At 44.7% G+C, this 18,974-nt stretch overlaps 1 protein-coding gene across 1 annotated transcript in view; it reads left to right on the forward strand.

The window, feature by feature from the left end:
- The window catches only part of frmpd2 (FERM and PDZ domain containing 2), a 46,722-nt gene that overhangs the window by 24,488 nt on the left and 3,260 nt on the right, over nucleotides 1–18,974 (forward strand). Inside the window, exons 21-28 of the mRNA XM_051674454.1 lie at nucleotides 605–703; nucleotides 5,639–5,732; nucleotides 5,920–6,005; nucleotides 13,250–13,442; nucleotides 15,620–15,831; nucleotides 16,042–16,108; nucleotides 16,522–16,669; nucleotides 17,473–17,591. Of these exons, the coding sequence (XP_051530414.1) occupies nucleotides 605–703; nucleotides 5,639–5,732; nucleotides 5,920–6,005; nucleotides 13,250–13,442; nucleotides 15,620–15,831; nucleotides 16,042–16,108; nucleotides 16,522–16,571 (801 nt within the window). The 3' untranslated portion in view covers nucleotides 16,572–16,669; nucleotides 17,473–17,591. The remainder of the gene's footprint in view (nucleotides 1–604; nucleotides 704–5,638; nucleotides 5,733–5,919; nucleotides 6,006–13,249; nucleotides 13,443–15,619; nucleotides 15,832–16,041; nucleotides 16,109–16,521; nucleotides 16,670–17,472; nucleotides 17,592–18,974) is intronic.

Raw genomic sequence — 18,974 nt, forward strand, 5'->3', positions numbered from 1 at the left:
TTATTTCTCTGAAACCCTCCTCCACCCCAGCTCCTAAAATCTGCTACATGGGGATTGTTTGTAATGTCTGTTTGTGAAGAAGCATGTTCATACATGCTCAATGCTGCATGTCTTGCATTTCGTCTAATTTTTCAGCAGCAGCAGGGCATGTCCTAATGCTTTACTCAATATGTCTGTGTATTTTCTAGCAGTAGCAAGTCTTCATACTTACTCTACAGCAGCAGCAGCAGCAGTGTAGCAGATCTAGTCCACCAAAACCAATAGCCACATGTCATAACCACATTAACATGCTAAATTTTTCTGAGAGTTCTCATGACTGAACTATACATTATAGTTAGGTATACAAAGCAAATTGCACTCAGAAACACTGTGACAGTTTGTGGACAGTGTTATTTTCCTCCTGCTGTCACCATATAGAATAAGCTATATGGATATAAACTGAAATTATGTGATCCACAACTAGTTGACACGGACTCGAACCCCACTGACTAGTTGAATATTCAGAGCAACCCCTAGTGTGTTCAATCTATTAGACATGTTTTTCTATCACTTTGTCTCATTCTTACATCTGTCCATTGTATTTTCTCTGTTTTATATATAATAGGATGATTATTCCCGGTCATCATCTTTGATCAGCCTGAGACCTGAAGAGTTTATAGTGATGCTTTGGAAATCTGGGGGCAGCCTTGGCATCAGCATTGCTGTAAGCACACAGTGTGTTATGTTTAATTGGTTCAGTGATCTTAAACAAAACCAAAAGGGGACATACAGGCAATTTTTTAAATAAAAGTTAACATAAATTTGTGCTGCCATAATTTAAACAGAAAAAAAAAAAAGAAATCTATGTCTGCTGCTACATTGGCTCCCACAGGGTCAGAGTAGTATAGAATGAGAATCAGGGGCCAAGGGGCAAAGAGGAAGAGTGGTCACATGACTACACAGATAAGCGTGTGGAAAGGGGAAGCAGTTACAGGCAAGGGCTAATCTCTCTAAATGGGGATTAAGCAGCTTGAGAGGCATTGGTATTGAACATTACTGAGTTTAAATCTGATGACATTAACCTTTGCAGACCACACAACATACTGTACACTGCACACTTGGGTTCCCGTGACCTATAACTTCTTTCGCTGTTATTAGCAAAGCACTTATTCAGAAGTATCTTGGAATTTCGTGTCTCTAAAATGCAGATGGCAAGTCAACAGTCTTTAGTCTTTTAATGTCTACACAAACCCAGTTTACCCCTTGACCGTTGGTCCCCTAATGCTTACTGCAGACTGAAAAGGGGCGAGCCCACAATGAAATATACTGTAATTTTCTTTGCTGTTGATCACCAGATGAGTGGACAATGCAATCAGACACACAAAATAGTATTTTATACTAAAATAGCTGTAACACAGCTTCACAGCAGAAGGGAAGGAGAACACAGGGAAGCAGGTTTTTCCAGGCTCAGGTAGGACTTTTAATCAGCCACTTCAGTGCATTACAAGTTCACAAACTCATCAGCTTCACAGGCACGTAGTCACTTAAACACATTAGCTTCACAGGCACGTAGTAACTTAAACACATCAGCTTCACAAACATAACAGATTAAACGTAACAGCTTCAGGAGCACTGTGGCCTTCCTTGTGCCAGACTCTCTCACTCTGCTTTGCTGGTGGCGTGGCTGCTTATATACCACTCTCCCCATGCACACTGGAATTAGAAACAGGTGTTAAACATAATCTAGCTCAAGTGCAAGCGCCCTTACCTCTTTCTCTCTCTCCGGACGGACGCTTGACCATGCCCCTGCTGCCACATATCCCCACCGCCCGACTCAGGCTGGGGAGACATCCGGCCTGTTTACCACTTCTCCCCCATATCTGGAAAGGAAGTCAGCGATAGCCATCTGCGCTCCCAACAGCTGAAGAGCCAGATATCAACGGGTGATCCGTGTGTTGGTATCTGTCATGCGGTGGAGCCATTGGAGTGGGGCGTGATCCGAGAAGAGGGTGAAGGCCCACCCCAACAGGTAGTACCGGAGAGTGAGAACCACCCACTTGATGGCGAGACACTCCTTTTCTACAGTGCTGTACTTAGTCTCCCTCAGCGAGAGCTTGCATCTAATGTACAGTACCGGGCGCTCCTCCCCCTCCACCACCTGTGAGAGCACAGCCCCAGCCCTCTGTCTGAAGAGTCCGTCTGCAAGACAAAAGGGAGAGAGAAATCGGGTGAATGTAAAAGCGGCCCCCTGCAAAGTGCGGCTTTAACCTGCATGAACACCTATTGACACTGCTCCGTCCACTGGACCGGGTCTGGAGCTCCCTTTTTAGTGAGATCAGTCAGCAGGCTGGTGACATCCAAATAATTAGGCACGAATCTCCTATAACAGCCAACCAGCCCCAGGAACTGTCTCACCCTCTTTTTGGTCTTGGGCCTCGGGCAGGTCGCAATCGCTGCAGTCTTGTCAATTTGGGGATGCACCTGCAGTAGATGCAACCACATGAAGAACATTAAGTTAGCACTTTTTTCAGTGTTGAGGACCTTCAACAGAAACGGAGAAAGACAGGAAGAGTTAAATCTTTCCAAGGTTGAGCTTGGGGTATTAAAAGAACATTCAGAGTTAAATACAGCTTAATTAAGCCACTGTACTGTAAAGACGTTTACATTTTATTTTACAAACTGAAGGATGAGTCAAAAATATTTTCTGTGGTAATCGAGAGCAGGCTTCAAATTCTGCTGATAGAGCTTAAGCTATATTTAATGCAGAATATTTCTTTAAGTACAGTGAAGTGATCCTGTGATCACACTTGGGCTGGAATACCACTTACTTTCAATGCTTTGATTAGGCCAGTCACATGCTTGTACACAATAACTTTGCAAGTAATGGGATATTTTTCTGAAGGTTAGACACTTAAACTTGTGTAAATTTGTTCCAGAATTTTCAATAAAAAGAGACATGCGACTAGCCAAATGGTAATACTGTAGTTTCCTTACATTAGCTTCTGTAACGATGCTGGCAAAGACAATGATGAAGACGATGACGATGAAGTGACGAACCCAAGTGCATTTTATTACCAAACATGAGATCCAAAAAACCCTGACTACTAACATGAACAAAACAAAACATAAATATGAATGACTAGTCTGAACTAGACTAGACATGACATGACTTGACTATAGACTTGACATAAACAATACATGACTTAAACTTAACTTGGCCTGACTTCAAGATACAAAAAAGTTACATAAACAATACCTGACCCTAGACAATGGCAAACATGAGGGCTTAAATAAAAGGACATGGGTAACAGGTAAACAAGATAACCAATCACAAGACTAAACTATAAACAAGATAACAAGACTAAGTTAACTTAAACCAATGAAAAGACAAGACTAATAACAAAGTAATCAAACAATGAACCAAATGAAAACAAGGCACATGAACAGGGGAAAGACATGACAAGATCACATGAGGGAACAGGAAATCACATGACATGACCTGAACAGGAACTAAACTTGAAAATAAAAGACATGAAAACAAGAACAAAACACATAAACGTGACATATCCCTCCCTCTAAGGGCGGCTCCCAATGCCCCAAAACATAATAACCAAAGATAATTAGGAAGCTGGGGGGGAGGTGGGGTCTTTGAGATGTGGCCTGTTGAGACAGGGCGTGGGGCGTGGCCTGGCGAGACAAGGCGTGGGAACAGGGCAAAACCAATGGAAAGTGGGGCCCTGAGAGTTTCGAAGGGCGGAGCTGATGTGGATGAGGACCAAGGTGGAGCCGCAGGGATGGAGGTCCCTGGTGGAGCGGAGGCGGGTCTGGACCGTGGAGCAGAGGCGGGCCTGGACTGTGGAGCAGAGGCGGGCATGGACTGTGGAGCAGAGGCTTGCTTGTGACATGGCATGGAGCAAGCTGAGGCGCTGCTATGACATGGCATGGAGCAGACTCTGGCGTGGTGGTGACATGACATGGAGCAGACTCTGGCATGGCGGTGACATGGCATGGAGCAGGCTGAAGCGTGACATGGCATGGAGCAGCTGAGGCATGTCATGGCATGGAGCAGACTCATGCGTGGCGGTGACATGGCCTGGAGCTGACTCAGGCGTGGCGGTGACATGGCCTGGAGCTGACTCAGGCGTGGCGGTGACATGGCCTGGAGCTGACTCAGGCGTGGCGGTGACATGGCCTGGAGCTGACTCAGGCGTGGCGGTGACATGGCCTGGAGCTGACTCTGGCGTGGCTGTGACATGGCCTGGAGCTGACTCTGGCATGGTGGCCATGATGTGGAGCAAAGTCATGGAATGTGGAGCCATGGCAGGCTCAAGGGACAAGGCGTGGTTGTGACATGGCATGGAGCAGGCTGAGTCGCAGCTGTGACATGGCATGGAGCAGGCTGAGGCACTGCTGTGACATGGCATGGAGCAGATTCTGGCGTGGCGGTGACATGGCATGGAGCAGACTCTGATATGGTGGTGACATGGCATGGAGCAGGCTGAGGCGTGACATGGCATGGAGTGGCTGAGGTGTGTCATGGCCTGGAGCTGACTCTGGCGTGGCGGTGACTCAGAAACGACCTCTGTGGTCGTGAATATGGGCTGAGACTTGGAAACAGAAGCCTTTCTCCTCCTCCTCCTCTGGGAGGCCGAAGTTGGCAACACAGGCTCTGGGACGGACGAGGCTGGCAACGCTGGCTCTGGGACAGATGAAGCTTCTAGCTCGCTGGCCGTGGCAGGTGTGGGTGTTGACTCATTGACCGTGGTGGGCGTGGGCTCATTGGCAGTGGCGGGTGTGGGCGTTGGCTCATTGGCCGTGGCAGGCGTGGGTGTTGGCTTGTTGTCCGTCTCCTCTACAGTGAATGACCCATCAGTAGGGCAAGGTCGATATACTGAGTAAGGCCGTCGGCACACCGACCGTCAGGCATCAAAGAGGAAATCGGCTCATTAAGCCCAAAACGGAAACAGTCCTTGAGGGCCACCTCATTAAAATCCACCCTGCAGGCCAGAGTGCAGAATTCCTCCACATACTCCTCCAGGGAACGACTCCCCTGGTGTAGACAAAGGAGCTGAACTACTGGGTTCATTATGGGTGGTCAGGCATTCTGTAACGATGCTGGCAAAGACAATGATGAAGACGATGACAAAGAAGTGACGAACCCAAGTGCAGTTTATTACCAAACTTTAGATCCAAAAAACCCTGACTACTAACGTGAACATCTTCACATTTGCAACCCAATACTCGCTACTCATGAGTACTTTTAAATGAGCTACTCTTTTACTTGTACTTGAGTAGACTCTACTCACATTAAATATTTTGGGAAGTAACAGTACTTTTACTTGAGTATGATCTTTCAGTACTCTTTCCACCCGTCTGTGAGTAAGCGCTGATATTTGCGAAAAGGGCGTTTACAAAGAAGTCTCAAAAGCACAGCAGCAAAAACACCCAGTGTAGTTCTTAGGGTCAGCAAGGGCTGAGAGGATGGAAATTGTGTTAAAATAAAATACAACTGTTTTGGTGCAAATAACTTTGGCTAACATTTAAAGCTACCCTTATAATGTCAGTTCTAAAATAAAATACATAACTGTGACTAATTCCAAAACCAATCACCTGATAAACTTTATAGATATTAGACAGCACAAATCTATTCTGTATACAGGGAGGGGTGAATACAGGTCTTCGCTATGGAGGTATTTACATCAAGAGCCTGGTACCTGGTGGAGCAGCGGAACAAGATGGGCGGATCCAGCCAGGTACTTGCTATTATCCCTGATAATGTACTATTTACATTAGCATAATCATTACATGATATTGTTGGACATATCATGGATTTGAACTGAGATTTAGTTGCACAAATGTGTCAGTTTGGTTGATCCACTTGAGATGTGATGATTAGGGAATGATGATAGTGTGTGTATAATGTATGTGTGCGTGTGTCAGGAGACAGACTGTTGGAAGTGGATGGCATCAGACTGCAGGGATTTACAGATCAGCAGGCTGCTGAATGCTTGGCAAGAACAGGGGAGGTAAGCATTCTGTGCTTACTACATCAGCAAAATGGCAACCACAAATTACATACTGGTCTTTGATCTTTATATGATCAACAGTATTCACTGATTTCCAAGTCAAAGATTATTCATTTAATTTGGATTTAGATTCTGAAATGGCTATCAGGTAGTTTTTTGTTAAAAAACACACACCACACAATTCGTCAAAAGTGTGAAACAGCAGCAAAAACTTCTTCAGGCTCCATCTGCCCCAGGTAGACTGTTTGTGCTCGGGCAGGTTAACATATGTTGTTCCATATCAGAGGTTAACACAGTAAACCACTTAACATTAGCTGTTAGTATCAATATTACTCTGGTCAGTACCAAATATTTAGATTAGGGCTGTCAATCAATTAAAATTTTTAATCGAATTTATTACATGACTTGCCGATTAATTAATCGAATTAATTGCAATTATTCACATACATCATTACTTGCTGAGAAAGGCCCCGAAATAATGATAATTCACAATAATTCTAATATTATAAATATAATACTTAGGGCCTATAATAAATATATAATACGGCTTGACATACAGTTTGAAATAAGTTGCATTATTGTGGCAGATGAATAAAGCATTGATTAGACAATACAAAAAGTGGCTTACGAACTCAGTATATTGTTTGTTCCCTATCTGTCACTCACTCGACGTTGTGTCGATGTAGTGACACTAGGGGTCACTCTTGGGAGCCCCGAACACCTCTGCTTTTTTTTAAAAAAGGCCAATGAGTATTGGCGAGTGGAATTTGTATGCCACCCCCCCAGACATACGGGTATAAAAGGAGCTGGTATGCAACCACTTATTCAGATTTTCTCTTCGGAGCCGAGTGGTTCAGTTCATTCACCTCATCTGTTCATTCACCTCATTCTACGGCGCATTTCAGCAACTTCTCCCCCTCTGCACCCGTGGAGTGCAGAGAACGCCCCTGGGCGCTTCAACAGAAACAACTAAAAGAGTATATTCTAAAAAAAAAAAAAAAGAGTATATTTTCTTTCTAAAAGAGCAGCACACATGGAAAGTCTTTTTAAAGATGCCTTTCCGTCTGTGTGTTATTCCTGGTTGCGGTCGATATCTCTCCACTTCTGATGGCAACGATCACTGTCTTACGTGTCTGGGCGCTGCCCACGCGGAGACATCGTTCGTGGATGGGTCTTGTCCTCACTGCGAGAACATGACCATGGCAACGTTGCGGTCGCAGCTTGCATTCGTAAGAAAGCATACCACCCCACCGGCTCCCCGCCTCGGTCCTTCTACTTATGGGTATGAGGCCGTGCCGGTTAGCACTAGGGGCGATTTGGGGACCTCAATGGGACCACCTCTGCCGGGTATCCCACCACAGACCTCCCATTCCCCAGCATGCTCGCTTGCTCCGGACGGGCGCTCAGACGAGATCGCCGGCTCGTCTCAGGGTGAGTTTGACATCTCGTTCGGAGCCCGGGAAGAAGACGAGTTATCGAGCACAGCATCGGAGAGGTATCCAAAAATTCAACAAAAGAGTGGTTTTCTTGTCCCCTGGGTCACATGTTCAGTGTGCACAGCCGTCGTCATGACCACCGTCCACCGTCCCATCTTTGCAGGTATGGCACCCCAGCAGCGGTCCCCCCGCCCCTGTGCGCCCAGCTGTGGCACAAACATGCCCACACGGGATTGGATCCAGTGGACTACGAGGATGAGACTCCTCCTCCCCCCTCCTCGGCCAATCTTATGGTGGGCAGCAGGAGCCAGGTAAGTGCTTCGATGTCCCTGGACTCAGCACAGCCCTTTGAATCCCTTTGACGTGGCACCTCGAGCTCCGCCCCACCGCGAGGCCCCACCTGCCAGTATGTCCGACATGATCATTCCCTTGGTCCCCCTCGCCCGGAGTTTGGACACGTGGCTCGCACTTTCCAACCTGTCACAGTGGCTGACCCAGACCGTCCGACTCGGCTACGCGATTCACATCGCCAGGTGCCCACCCAGGTTCAGCGGCGTCCGCTTCACCTCAGTGAAGGGCGAGAACGCCACTACCTTGCGTGCGGAGATCGTTACCCTTCTGCGCAAGGGCGCGATAGAGCCAGTCCCTCCAGCCGAGATGAAGAAAGGGTTCTACAGCCCTTACTTCATTGTACCGAAGAAAGACGGTGGGTTGCAACCAATCCTGGACCTGCGAGTACTGAACCGGGCTTTGCACAGACTACTGTTCAAGATGCTGACACAAAAACGCATTCTAGCGAGCGTCCGGCATCAAGAATAGTTTGCGGCAGTAGACCTGAAGGACGCGTACTTTCATGCCTCGGTCTTACCTCGACACAGACCCTTCCTGCGGTTTGCCTTCGAAGGCCAGGCATACCAGTACAAGGTACCTCATGCTCCGGCACCTCAGCCGACTAGGGCTTTGGGTCAACTGGGAAAAGAGCAAGCTCTCCCCGGTTCAGAGCATCTCTTTTCTCGGCCTGGAGTTGGACTCAGTCTCAATGACAGCACGCCTCACAAATGAGCGTGCACAGTCGGTGCTGAATTGTATGAAGGCGTTCAGATGGAGAGCAGCGGTTCCACTGAAATTTTTCAGAGGTTCCTGGGGCATATGGAATCCTAAGCAGCAGCCACACCGCTCGGGTTGATGCATATGAGACCGCTTCAGCACTGGCTTCAGATTCGAGTCCTGAGATGGGCATGATGCCATGGGACGCATCACGTGGCCATCACGGCGATCTGTCACCGCCTCTTCAGCCCTCGGACTGAACTTGCATTTCTATGGGCAGGGATTCCCCTAGAGCAGGTCTCCAGGCACGTCATGGTTACAACAGATGCCTCCAAGACGGGCTGGGGCACCGTATGCAACAGGCACACAGCCACCAGCTCCTGGACTGACCCGCGGCTGTGTTGGCACATCAACTGCCTAGAGTTGTTGGCAGTACTGCTTGCCCTGCGGAGGTTTCAGCCATTGATCCAGGGCAATCACGTGTTGGTCCGGATGGACAACACAGCATCGGTAGCATACATCAATGACCAAGGTGTCTATGCTCCCATTGCATGTCATAACTCGCCCGCTGTCTCCTCCTCTGGAGTCAGCAGCACCTCAAGTCGCTACGAGCCACTCACATCCTGGGCGACTTCAACACCGCAGCGGATGCGCTGTCACGTCAGGTTACCCTCAGGGGAGAGTGGAGGCTCCACCCTCAGGTGGTCCAGCTGATTTGGAGTCAATTCGGTCGAGCACAGGTAGACCTGTTTGTTTCCCTGGAATCCTCCCACTGCCCGCTTTGGTACGCCCTGACCGAGGCACCCCTCGGTATAGATGCACTGGCACACAGCTGGCCCCCTGGACTATGCAAATACGCGTTTCCCCCAGTGAGCCTACTTGCACAGATCCTGTGCAAGGTCAGGGAGGACGAGGAGCAGATCATCCTAGTTGCATCCTACTGGCCCACCCAGATGTGGTTCTTGGATCTCATGCTCCTCGGGACAGCTCCCACCCTGGTGAATTCCCTGACCAGACCTCTGGAATTTCCACATCTGGCCCCTGGACGGGACGTAGAAGACCTAAGTGGTCTACCACCCACGGTGGTAGACACTATCACTCAGGCTAGGGCTCCCTCTATGAGGTGACTGTATGCCTTGAAGTGGCGTCTGTTCACTAAGTGGTATTCTTCCCGACGCGAAGACCCCCAGAGATGCGCAGTCAGATCAGTGCTTTCCTTCCTGCAGGAGAGGCTGGAGGGGCGGCTGTCCCCCTCCACCCTGAAGGTGTATGTAGCCGCTATTTCGGTGCATCATGATGCAGTAGATGGTAAGTATTTGGGGAAGCACGACTTGATCATCAGGTTCCTGAGAGGTGCTAGGAGGTTGAATCCCTCCAGACCGCGCCTCGTCCCCTCATGGGACCTCTCTGTAGTCCTTCGGGGTCTACAGGGAGCTCCCTTTGAGCCCTTGGTGTCAGCTGAGCTTAAGGCACTCTCTTTGAAGACTGCCCTCCTGACTGCACTCACTTCCATCAAAAGGGTAGGGGAGCTGCAGGAGTTCTCTGTCAGCGAATCATGCCTGGATTTTGGTCCGGGTTACTCTCACGTGATCCAGAGACCCCGACCGGGCTATGTGCCCAAGGTTCCCACGACTCCTTTTAGGGATCAGGTGGTGAACCTGCAAGCGCTGCCTCAGGAGGAGGCAGAACCAGCCTTGATGTTGCTGTGTCCAGTGCGAGCTTTACACATCGATATGGATCGCACGCAGAGCCTTAGAAGTTCCGAGCAGCTCTTTGTTTGCTTTGGTGGACAGTGGAGAGGAAGCGCTGTCTCCAAACAGAGGATCACCCACTGGGTCATCAACACCATCACAATGGCATATCAGGCTCAGGACAAGCCACCCCCTGCGGTGTTACGAGCCCACTCCACCAGGAGTGTGGCAACCTCCTGGGCCCTGGCCAGTGGTGCCTCTTTGGCAGACATCTGCAGAGCAGTGGGCTGGGCAACACCCAACACTTTGCGAGGTTCTGCAATCTCCGGGTTGAGCCGGTCTTGTCCCGTGTATTGGCACGAGCAAGTAAGTTCCGGGACAACAGGCCAGGTGTACCGCTTGCGCATAGCGCCTTTCCCCTCCCTTGAGGTGAAGACGTGCGCTCTTGACTCCCAGTCATGTTCACAGACTGTGATCCCTGGATGACTTTCCTCCTTAGCCCTCTGGCAGCTGAGTTTGCGGAGAAACTGGCTGACTGGCCCAGTACGTGCGCTAATGAGCCCCTGTAATGAGGTAGGTGCTCCACGTGTGCTGGTTCCCTGAAGGCGACCCCATGTGATATCTTCCGCAAAATAGTTTCCCTGATGGCAAACTGCGTCTTCCTTGGGCAGAGGCCCCTCTGCCCCCGGTTGCCATGCTCTGTAGAAACTCCTCCCCCTTCGGGTAGGACCTACCATGGGACCTCTCCATATGACACACTTCCAACAAGACTCAGTAAGACCATGTGACGTATTCCACTCAAAATACCCCCCCCCCCCTTTTTGGGTGGGATGTAGTCTCCGCGGTGTCTTCCCCTTGGGAGGGACACCCCCCGACGCAGACACTTATGGCTTCCAGTCAGTTAACAAATTCCACTCTTTTTGGGGAGAAAAGAGAGGGAAAAGAGGCCTCGGCTGGGCTAGCCTGTCCCTATAGTTGGGCAGTCGACTTGTTCCTGATGGACCGTTCGACGCTTATAAGAGTGTTGGGGGAGGTTACGTGACGGCCTGGTGCGCAGTCTGCCCGTCACACACCGCAAGTTCACGTAACACAGTTCAGCTAGTTGTGGTGTTTTGTATAAGGACCCCTAGTGTCATCGACACAACGTCGAGTGAGTGACAGATAGAGAGCGTCCTGGTTACTTTTGTAACCTCCGTTCCTTGATGGAGGGAACGAGACTTTGTGTCCCTCTTGCCACAACGCTGAACTACCCGCTGAAATGGCCGTGACCTGGTCTCGGCTCCTCAGCACAAAACCTGAATGAGTGGTTGCATACCAGCTCCTTTTATACCCACATGTCCGGGGGAGTGGCATGCAAATTCCACTCGCCAATTCTCATTGGTATTTTTTTCAAAAAAGCAGAGGTGTTTGGGGCTCCCAAGAGTGACCCCTAGTGTCACTATATTGACACAACGTCTCGTTCCCTCCATCAGGGAATGGAGGTTACGAAAGTAACCAGGATGTTTTATTCTCATATCACTGAACAAGCCTAAAGTTGACAGCAGTCTGTTTTGCACTGAGTTCATCAATGTGTCCAGTTCTCAGTATGCATTCTTGCGTTCCGTCTGCGCTATATTTAATTGTCACTTTGTAGAGCTGTAGAGTCTGTACATGTGTGCCTCAGACGGACACATTTGGAGCGTCTCACTGGTATTCAGCATCATAAACGCTGCATTTTTAGGATGCTTTGCCAAGTTAAAAGTAGTGGAAACATTGAAAATAGTCTGTCAATAAGTTGTCAATTGTACACAATGTGCATTGTACACAGATGAAAATGTTGTTTTTTTAAAGCACACAATTTCTGATCTTTTGAGATGCATATCTGAGGCTGAGACAAAAGTTAGTAGGACATTTTATTTTTAGTTTCAGTAATGTTTAAAGATTAAATATATATATGGCATCTCACAGATGTAACATTTTAAACTTTTGTTATTAAGTGTAATATATTTCGATATTGTATCAAAGTGGCCTAATGTATCCACAATGGCCTGGGCTAAGCCCCGATTATCCACTGACCATAGAACATTTCAACTAATTCACTGGTTGGTGAATCTGCAGCACCTGGTGATACCAACACAAAGAGGCAAAAATCACCTTCATGCATCTTGATTGATCAAAATACTATCCAGTTGGGTACGCATGTTCCATTCACTTTTGGCCACATAAATGTGTCTTGGCAATACAGATGTAAATCTGATCTACTATTCCCACACTACATGCAAATACCGTATAACAGAGTTCACTTACGTGATGATGCCAATGTCAGGCAGCGAAATTTTGTTTCTATAAGTGTAAAAGGGCATTACAGTACACTTGGTCTTTTTATGATCTGATAGCAATCCGATCAGTAAAAACATGTTAAGTGTAAGTGTAAATACTCCCTCAGTGAGTTGTTGCAAGTAAGTCATTGAATCATTAAACTTGCGGAACAAGACTGACTCACAGTGAATTTATGATGCCTCATTCATTCAATCTGTTTAGTGAATGAAAAACTCAGTGCATGCCAGTGAAAGATAATGATTCATTCACTTAGAAGATTTGATCAAAAACACAGAGTCATTTACGAACCAACATTACTATTTCACTTTCATTGTGTTTCATTGATGGTGGAAAGATCTTTCAAACTCAACATGAGTCCCTTTCAAAGAAACACCTAATGACACAATACTTCCGTGAGCACTTAACTCACAACTGTTAACACACTCCTTAACCATTTAATCTCTACTACTCTACTGTTTCACTTTTGTTTTACTGGGTCACACAAACATTTCTGTACAACCTCATAGTTACTTTTCTAAGAAATAGAACACTGTCATTTGTAAGTCGTTTGGATAAAAGCATCTGCTACTTTAATAAATGTAAATATAAAGTAAATGTAAACCAGCTCAAGAAAAAAGACATACAAATGTTGCAATCCTAAATGCTAATTTAAACAATTCATTTTGATTTAGAAATAGTTTGTAGAATATGCTTGAAATTGATATTAGATATTGAGTAGATTCATATTTTGATGGTCTGTCTGTGCTCTCAGGTGGTGAGTCTGATACTGGAGAGGGATGGAGGCTCAGTGCTGCCTCGAGGCCCAGCAAGCCCTCGGTTACGGAACATGCTCACCGTCCACACACCAGCTCCTGTAGGGACACAGACGAGGAACAGCTGTCCTGCCATCACCATGACAAGACCCTTCATGGTCAAGCCCAGAGACTATAGCTTTGTGTCTGATGGTAATGAAAAGATTTAAAACTAGCTGGGAATTTCTAACTGCTCTCATGTCTTGTTTTTGTGAAGGAACATGATCACATGAAAGGTATTTAGTGGACGCTGCTGTTTAGCACCTTGCTACCTATGACTCACAAGCCTCATGTGGCTCTTTAATGATAAAATCAAAAGTAACAGTCAGTATCTGATGTGGCCACCAGCTTCATTAATTACTGCAGTGCATCTCCTCCTCATGGACTGCACCAGATTTGACAGTTCTTGCTGTGAGATGTTACCTCACTCTTCCACCAAGGCACTTGCAAGTTCCTGGACATTTCTGGGGGGGAATGGCCCTAGCCCTCACCCTCCGATCCTCAATCCAGCCTCTCTCAGCCTATTGTGGACAGTCTGAGCACTGATGGAGGGATTGTGCATTCCTGGTGTAACTCGGGCAGTTGTAGTTGCTATCCTGTACCTGTCCCGCAGGTGTGATATTCGGATGTACCGATCCTGTGCAGGTGTTGTTACACGTGGTCTGCCACTGCGAGCACAATCAGCTGTCCATCCTGTCTCCCTGTAGCACTGTCTTAGGCATCTCACAGTATGGACATTGCAATTTATTGCCCTGGTCACATCTGCAGTCCTCATGCCTCCATGCAGCATGCCTAAGGCATGTTCACGCAAATGAGCAGGGACCCTGGGCATCTTTCTTTTGGTGTTTATTGGAGTATATTGTATATTGGGCTTGATATAAGTTTATATAAGTTCTGCACACAGTTGTGGGCACTCACATAGCACCTTCTGTTTTCAGGACTTCTGAGAATTTAGTATGTTTAACTGAATCCAGACAATGTAAGCAGTTTATAGGTACACTTTGGATGTTAAAGGGATAGTTCACCCAAAAATGAAAATTGTCTCATCATTTACCCTGAGTAAGTAAATGCCATGCCATTCCAGATGTGTATGGCTTTCTTTCTTCTTCAGAACACAAATTAAGTTTTTGAGAAGAATAATGTTCTGTAGGTCCATTCAATGCAAGTGAATGGTGACCTAAACTTTGAAGCTCCAAAAGCACAAAGGCATCATAAAAGTATCCATAAAACTCCAGTGGTTTAAGACATGTCTTCTGAAGTGATCAAATTGGTTTTTGGGAGAGAACAAACTAAAATATAACTCCAGTCTCCTTGGTGATCATGATTTCAAGCTCGATTACACTTCCTATATCGCCATCTGCTCCACACATGCATCAAGCACTAGTAATCGAGCTTGAAATCATGATCATGCCTAGAGACTGCAATGGCAAGATGTACACTGAAAAAGGAGTTATATTTTGGTTTGTTCTCACCCAAAACCGATTGGATCGCTTCAGATGTCATTGATTAAACTACTGAAGTCGTATGGATTACTTTTATGATGCCTTTATGTGATATTTGGACCTTCAATGTTCTGGCCACCATTCACTTGCATTCTGAGGACCAACAGAGCTGAAATATTCTTCTAAAAATCTTCATTTATGTTCTGCAGATGAAAAGTATGTCATACACATCTGGGATGGCAAGAGGGTGAGTAAATGATGAGAGAATTTTCATTTTTGGGGGAACAATCCCTTTAAGTTCTACGTGCAAAGTGCCATTTGGATGTAAATGTGTTCCCCCATCTCATGTAAATTAAATTTCATAGTTCTCAATTTATTATTTATGGCCATTATTAGGCCCAGATGGAATATGCAGTAATATTATATTAGCCAGAATTAAATTTATTTTCTATATGGAACCACAGCTCTATTGCACATCAGAAACACTGTCATAACATGATCTTGCTGTTGCAGTTATGCCGTGGTGACACTAGACTTTGATTATGTGAAATTATTTCGAACACCACAACGGTCAATATATGATGTCACGCTTGAGAGCTTCTGGTTTTAAGTACTAAATAAAAAATAACTAAATAATATGATATAAAATATGTTCAGATATATAATTTACTCCCTTTCCTGCAACAATAAAAACATGCAGCTTTGAAATATGTATTTTCTCCCGTGTTTGGATGTGCGTGAATGGAAGTGAATGGAGCACAAAGCGTAGTGAGACCGCAGCTTTACGATGCTGCCTCGCTTATGTGCTGCTCATGCATCCAATGTGAAACTGGCCTAACTCACAGGTTGCCACCTAATGCCTGAATCTACGTATATGATTCTGTCTAGATAACATCCTGGAAGTGACTCTGAAGAAGAGACTGAACGGTCTGGGCTTCAGTTTTTTCATCACAGAGCTGGACACTTCCCTCGACCGTGGCAGTATTGTACGAATAAGGACACTGTTCCCTGGTCAGCCTGCAGAGGAGAGTGGCAAGATTCAGGAAGGAGATGTCATACTGTCTATTAATGGAGAGCCACTGAAGGGGTTGTCCTGTCAGGTAATGATGGAGGCTGCATTTAATATAATCTGATTTTCTTATCCATTACAGTCACAACAGGTAAATTAGTGTTTAAACCAGTAAACAAAATTTGGGGGAAATTTTTCTTTATGTACTCTATGTTGGTGTAATTGTTCCTTTGTGAGGAAGTGAAAAAGTCAACCATATTTACTAATAAACTAATAATTGCCCTTTGATCTGACACAACAGCGAGTGATACAGTTATTGAGGAATTCTCCTTCAGAGGTTCAGCTTGTGCTTTGCCGCCCTGCTGAAGGTAACACAGACATTATTTTTAATTCCATTTTATTGGGAGATTTTGATCTGTTGGATGTTGTAGTAACACTTTACAATAAGGTTCTACAGGTATTTCTTAACATTAGTGAATGCATTAGATATCATGAACTAACAATAAACAAAACATTTTAACAGCATTTATCAATCTTGATGTTAATTTATAAAAATACAATTGTTCATTGTCAGTTCATAATGCATTAACTAAAGTTATCGTATACAACTTTTGATATTAAAATGTATACACAAGATTAATAAATGCTGTAAAAATATTGTTCATTGCTAGTTCATGTTAACTAGTATAGTTAACAAATGTTAACATATGTTACCTTATTGTAAAGTGTAACTTATTCCTGATTTTAAGAATAACTTGTAATCATGTTTTATGTTTTTAAGGAACACTGCCACCTATATCTGAGAAAATAGGCCAACTGACCTGCAGCTGAACCATCAAAGATGTTATATGGGCATTTAATGAAGGTCTTCTCCAGGGAAAAAAGCCCATAGAGGAATCCTGCATTATGGGCAATGATGGATCCTTCAGGTGGGTTTGAAATTTCAAACCATATTGAAAGCTGAATCTCACTGTATCATGTATGATTTTCTGAATCAAAGCTTAAAGCTGAAGTGGAGTTTAAATCCACATATGCAGCTGCAAATATTTAAATGAAATTTGATTGAAATTAAAATAGCTAATTAAGAATATCAAAAATCAGTCACATATGGCATGTTTTCCAATTCCAACATCTCTGTAGCCAATTGATTTCTGGAATTTTTCTGAAATTCTTTGAGAAGAGGATTTAAAATGACTTGTCCATATGCTCTGTTTCTGTTAACAAACAACTACTGTTCTCAACTCAGTGTTTCATGATGTCATCCTCTAAATGTTACTGAAGATCTCTGACGTACAAGGATGTACTGGATTATCTCAGTCCAGCATATGGCCTATATCATTTCACAATGCCTTAAATTCACAGGGACATTTTAAAAAAATATATTGAGTGGTGCGACACAATTTATATTGACTTTTTTGTCATATAGCCAAAGACAATGTGTGGCAGAGTGAGTGAAATGGGCAATGAACAAGTGCTTCCACACTTAAACACAAACACAGTGTCTTAAGGCTTTTCAGGGATAATCCTGAACTTGTAAAAGCAAGGTCAACATGTGCAGCATCTCACCACTTAATTTAGTCACACCTAGCCCAAACATGTTTTAGGGTGCCAAGTAGGCTTTACTATTATAGCAAGGAAGACTCTTAATTACTGTACAATATAGCTACACTTTATGAGATCATCTAGAAAAGTGTTTATAAATCAACTAAAAGGATATTGTTTGTGTCTGTAGGTCCTTTAAAATACAAAAAGGCACAGGAATGAATGCAGAAGTGGACTACCAGTTTGAAGCACTTGCAAAATCTTACAAAGATTGATGGTGCCTGGTCGTTTACTTGACTGGACAAACAGGTACATTTCGGTTAACCCCTACTTGTGATATGTATCATAAAATCATATGTATTTTGCAGTAACAACTGGGTGACTGTACATTATCCTGCTTATTAAACAGCTACTAACCAAATAAATAAATAGACAAAATATTGATTTGCGTTGAAATTATGGAATTATGTGAAGAAATCATTGACCACCTGAATTCCATCTACGGTTTGCATCGGAGTTCTGTTGGTGTATATTTTATGAAAATGACCATCTGACTAATTATCCACTTATTACAAGACTACTTGCCAAATAAAAAGATTAATAGACATGAAACATTGATTTGCATTAAAATTATGTAATTATGTGAGAAAGAAATCGCTGAACAGCTAAATTTAATCTCCGGTTTCTGTTGGTGTTTATTTTGTAAAAAAAATTAAAAATAAAAATAAAAAATGACCGTCTGACTGCTCTTTATCCAGCTTATTACAAGACAACTTGCCAAATAAATAAATAAATGGACATGAAACATTGATTTGAGTTGACATTATTTTATTAGCTTACTTGTAGAGATCGCACAGTGATCAGAGAAGTAGGAAAGATGACTCGCAATACCCGGATAAGCGGTCTGATTTGTCTTAATCCCCGGATGTGCGGTTGTTACTCAGAAATATCAGACCACAAGATGGCACCACTGACCAATCAGAATTGAGTATTCCAGAGACCTATGTAATAATGGTATATACCCAATGTGGGAAGTTTTCAGAGACATTAGCTTTAATCTAGGTACTGCGGTTCATGATGTACATTGAAAAGACTATACAATATGTTCAATAAGTATTACAATTCCACTGAAGACCAGACTTGGTATTCTTATTAGTTCTGTATATTTTTGTTTGTAAATGTGCCTTTTATTTGATGTTAATTGTTGATCCAAAGTATTACAATTCTCAGCAGAGTCTGGCCTTTGTGGAATTACTTTATGATTATTAAAGTCATAAGCATAAATAATATAACAAAATGTTCCAACATAAGATCTTAATAGTGTCACATCCACACCGGACTCCCTTTCTCACTCCATACTCCGCTCACTCTCCCCTGAGTATTAATTATCCACACCTGATCCCAATTCATCCCTCATCAACTCGCCACTATAAGTATTCACCCCGCCACTTCATCCTTGTCAAGTCTCTGCAAGGAAACGTTAGACTCTCTTGCTCTCCTGTCTCCAGCGAGAAGCTAAACTCTCTCTCCAGTGATTTCCCTATTCCAAGACCTTCCAAGATTCCTTCATCACCCTGCTATACTCCGTTCTCATCTTCATCTTCCTGCATTGCTGCTTAATTACATTGTGTATTCAATTAAGCTCCCGCATCTGGGTTAACCCATCATCTGTGTCAGTGTGCTAAGTTAGAG

This window comes from Myxocyprinus asiaticus, chromosome 36, assembly GCF_019703515.2.
Source record: "Myxocyprinus asiaticus isolate MX2 ecotype Aquarium Trade chromosome 36, UBuf_Myxa_2, whole genome shotgun sequence".
Lineage (NCBI taxonomy): Eukaryota > Metazoa > Chordata > Actinopteri > Cypriniformes > Catostomidae > Myxocyprinus > Myxocyprinus asiaticus.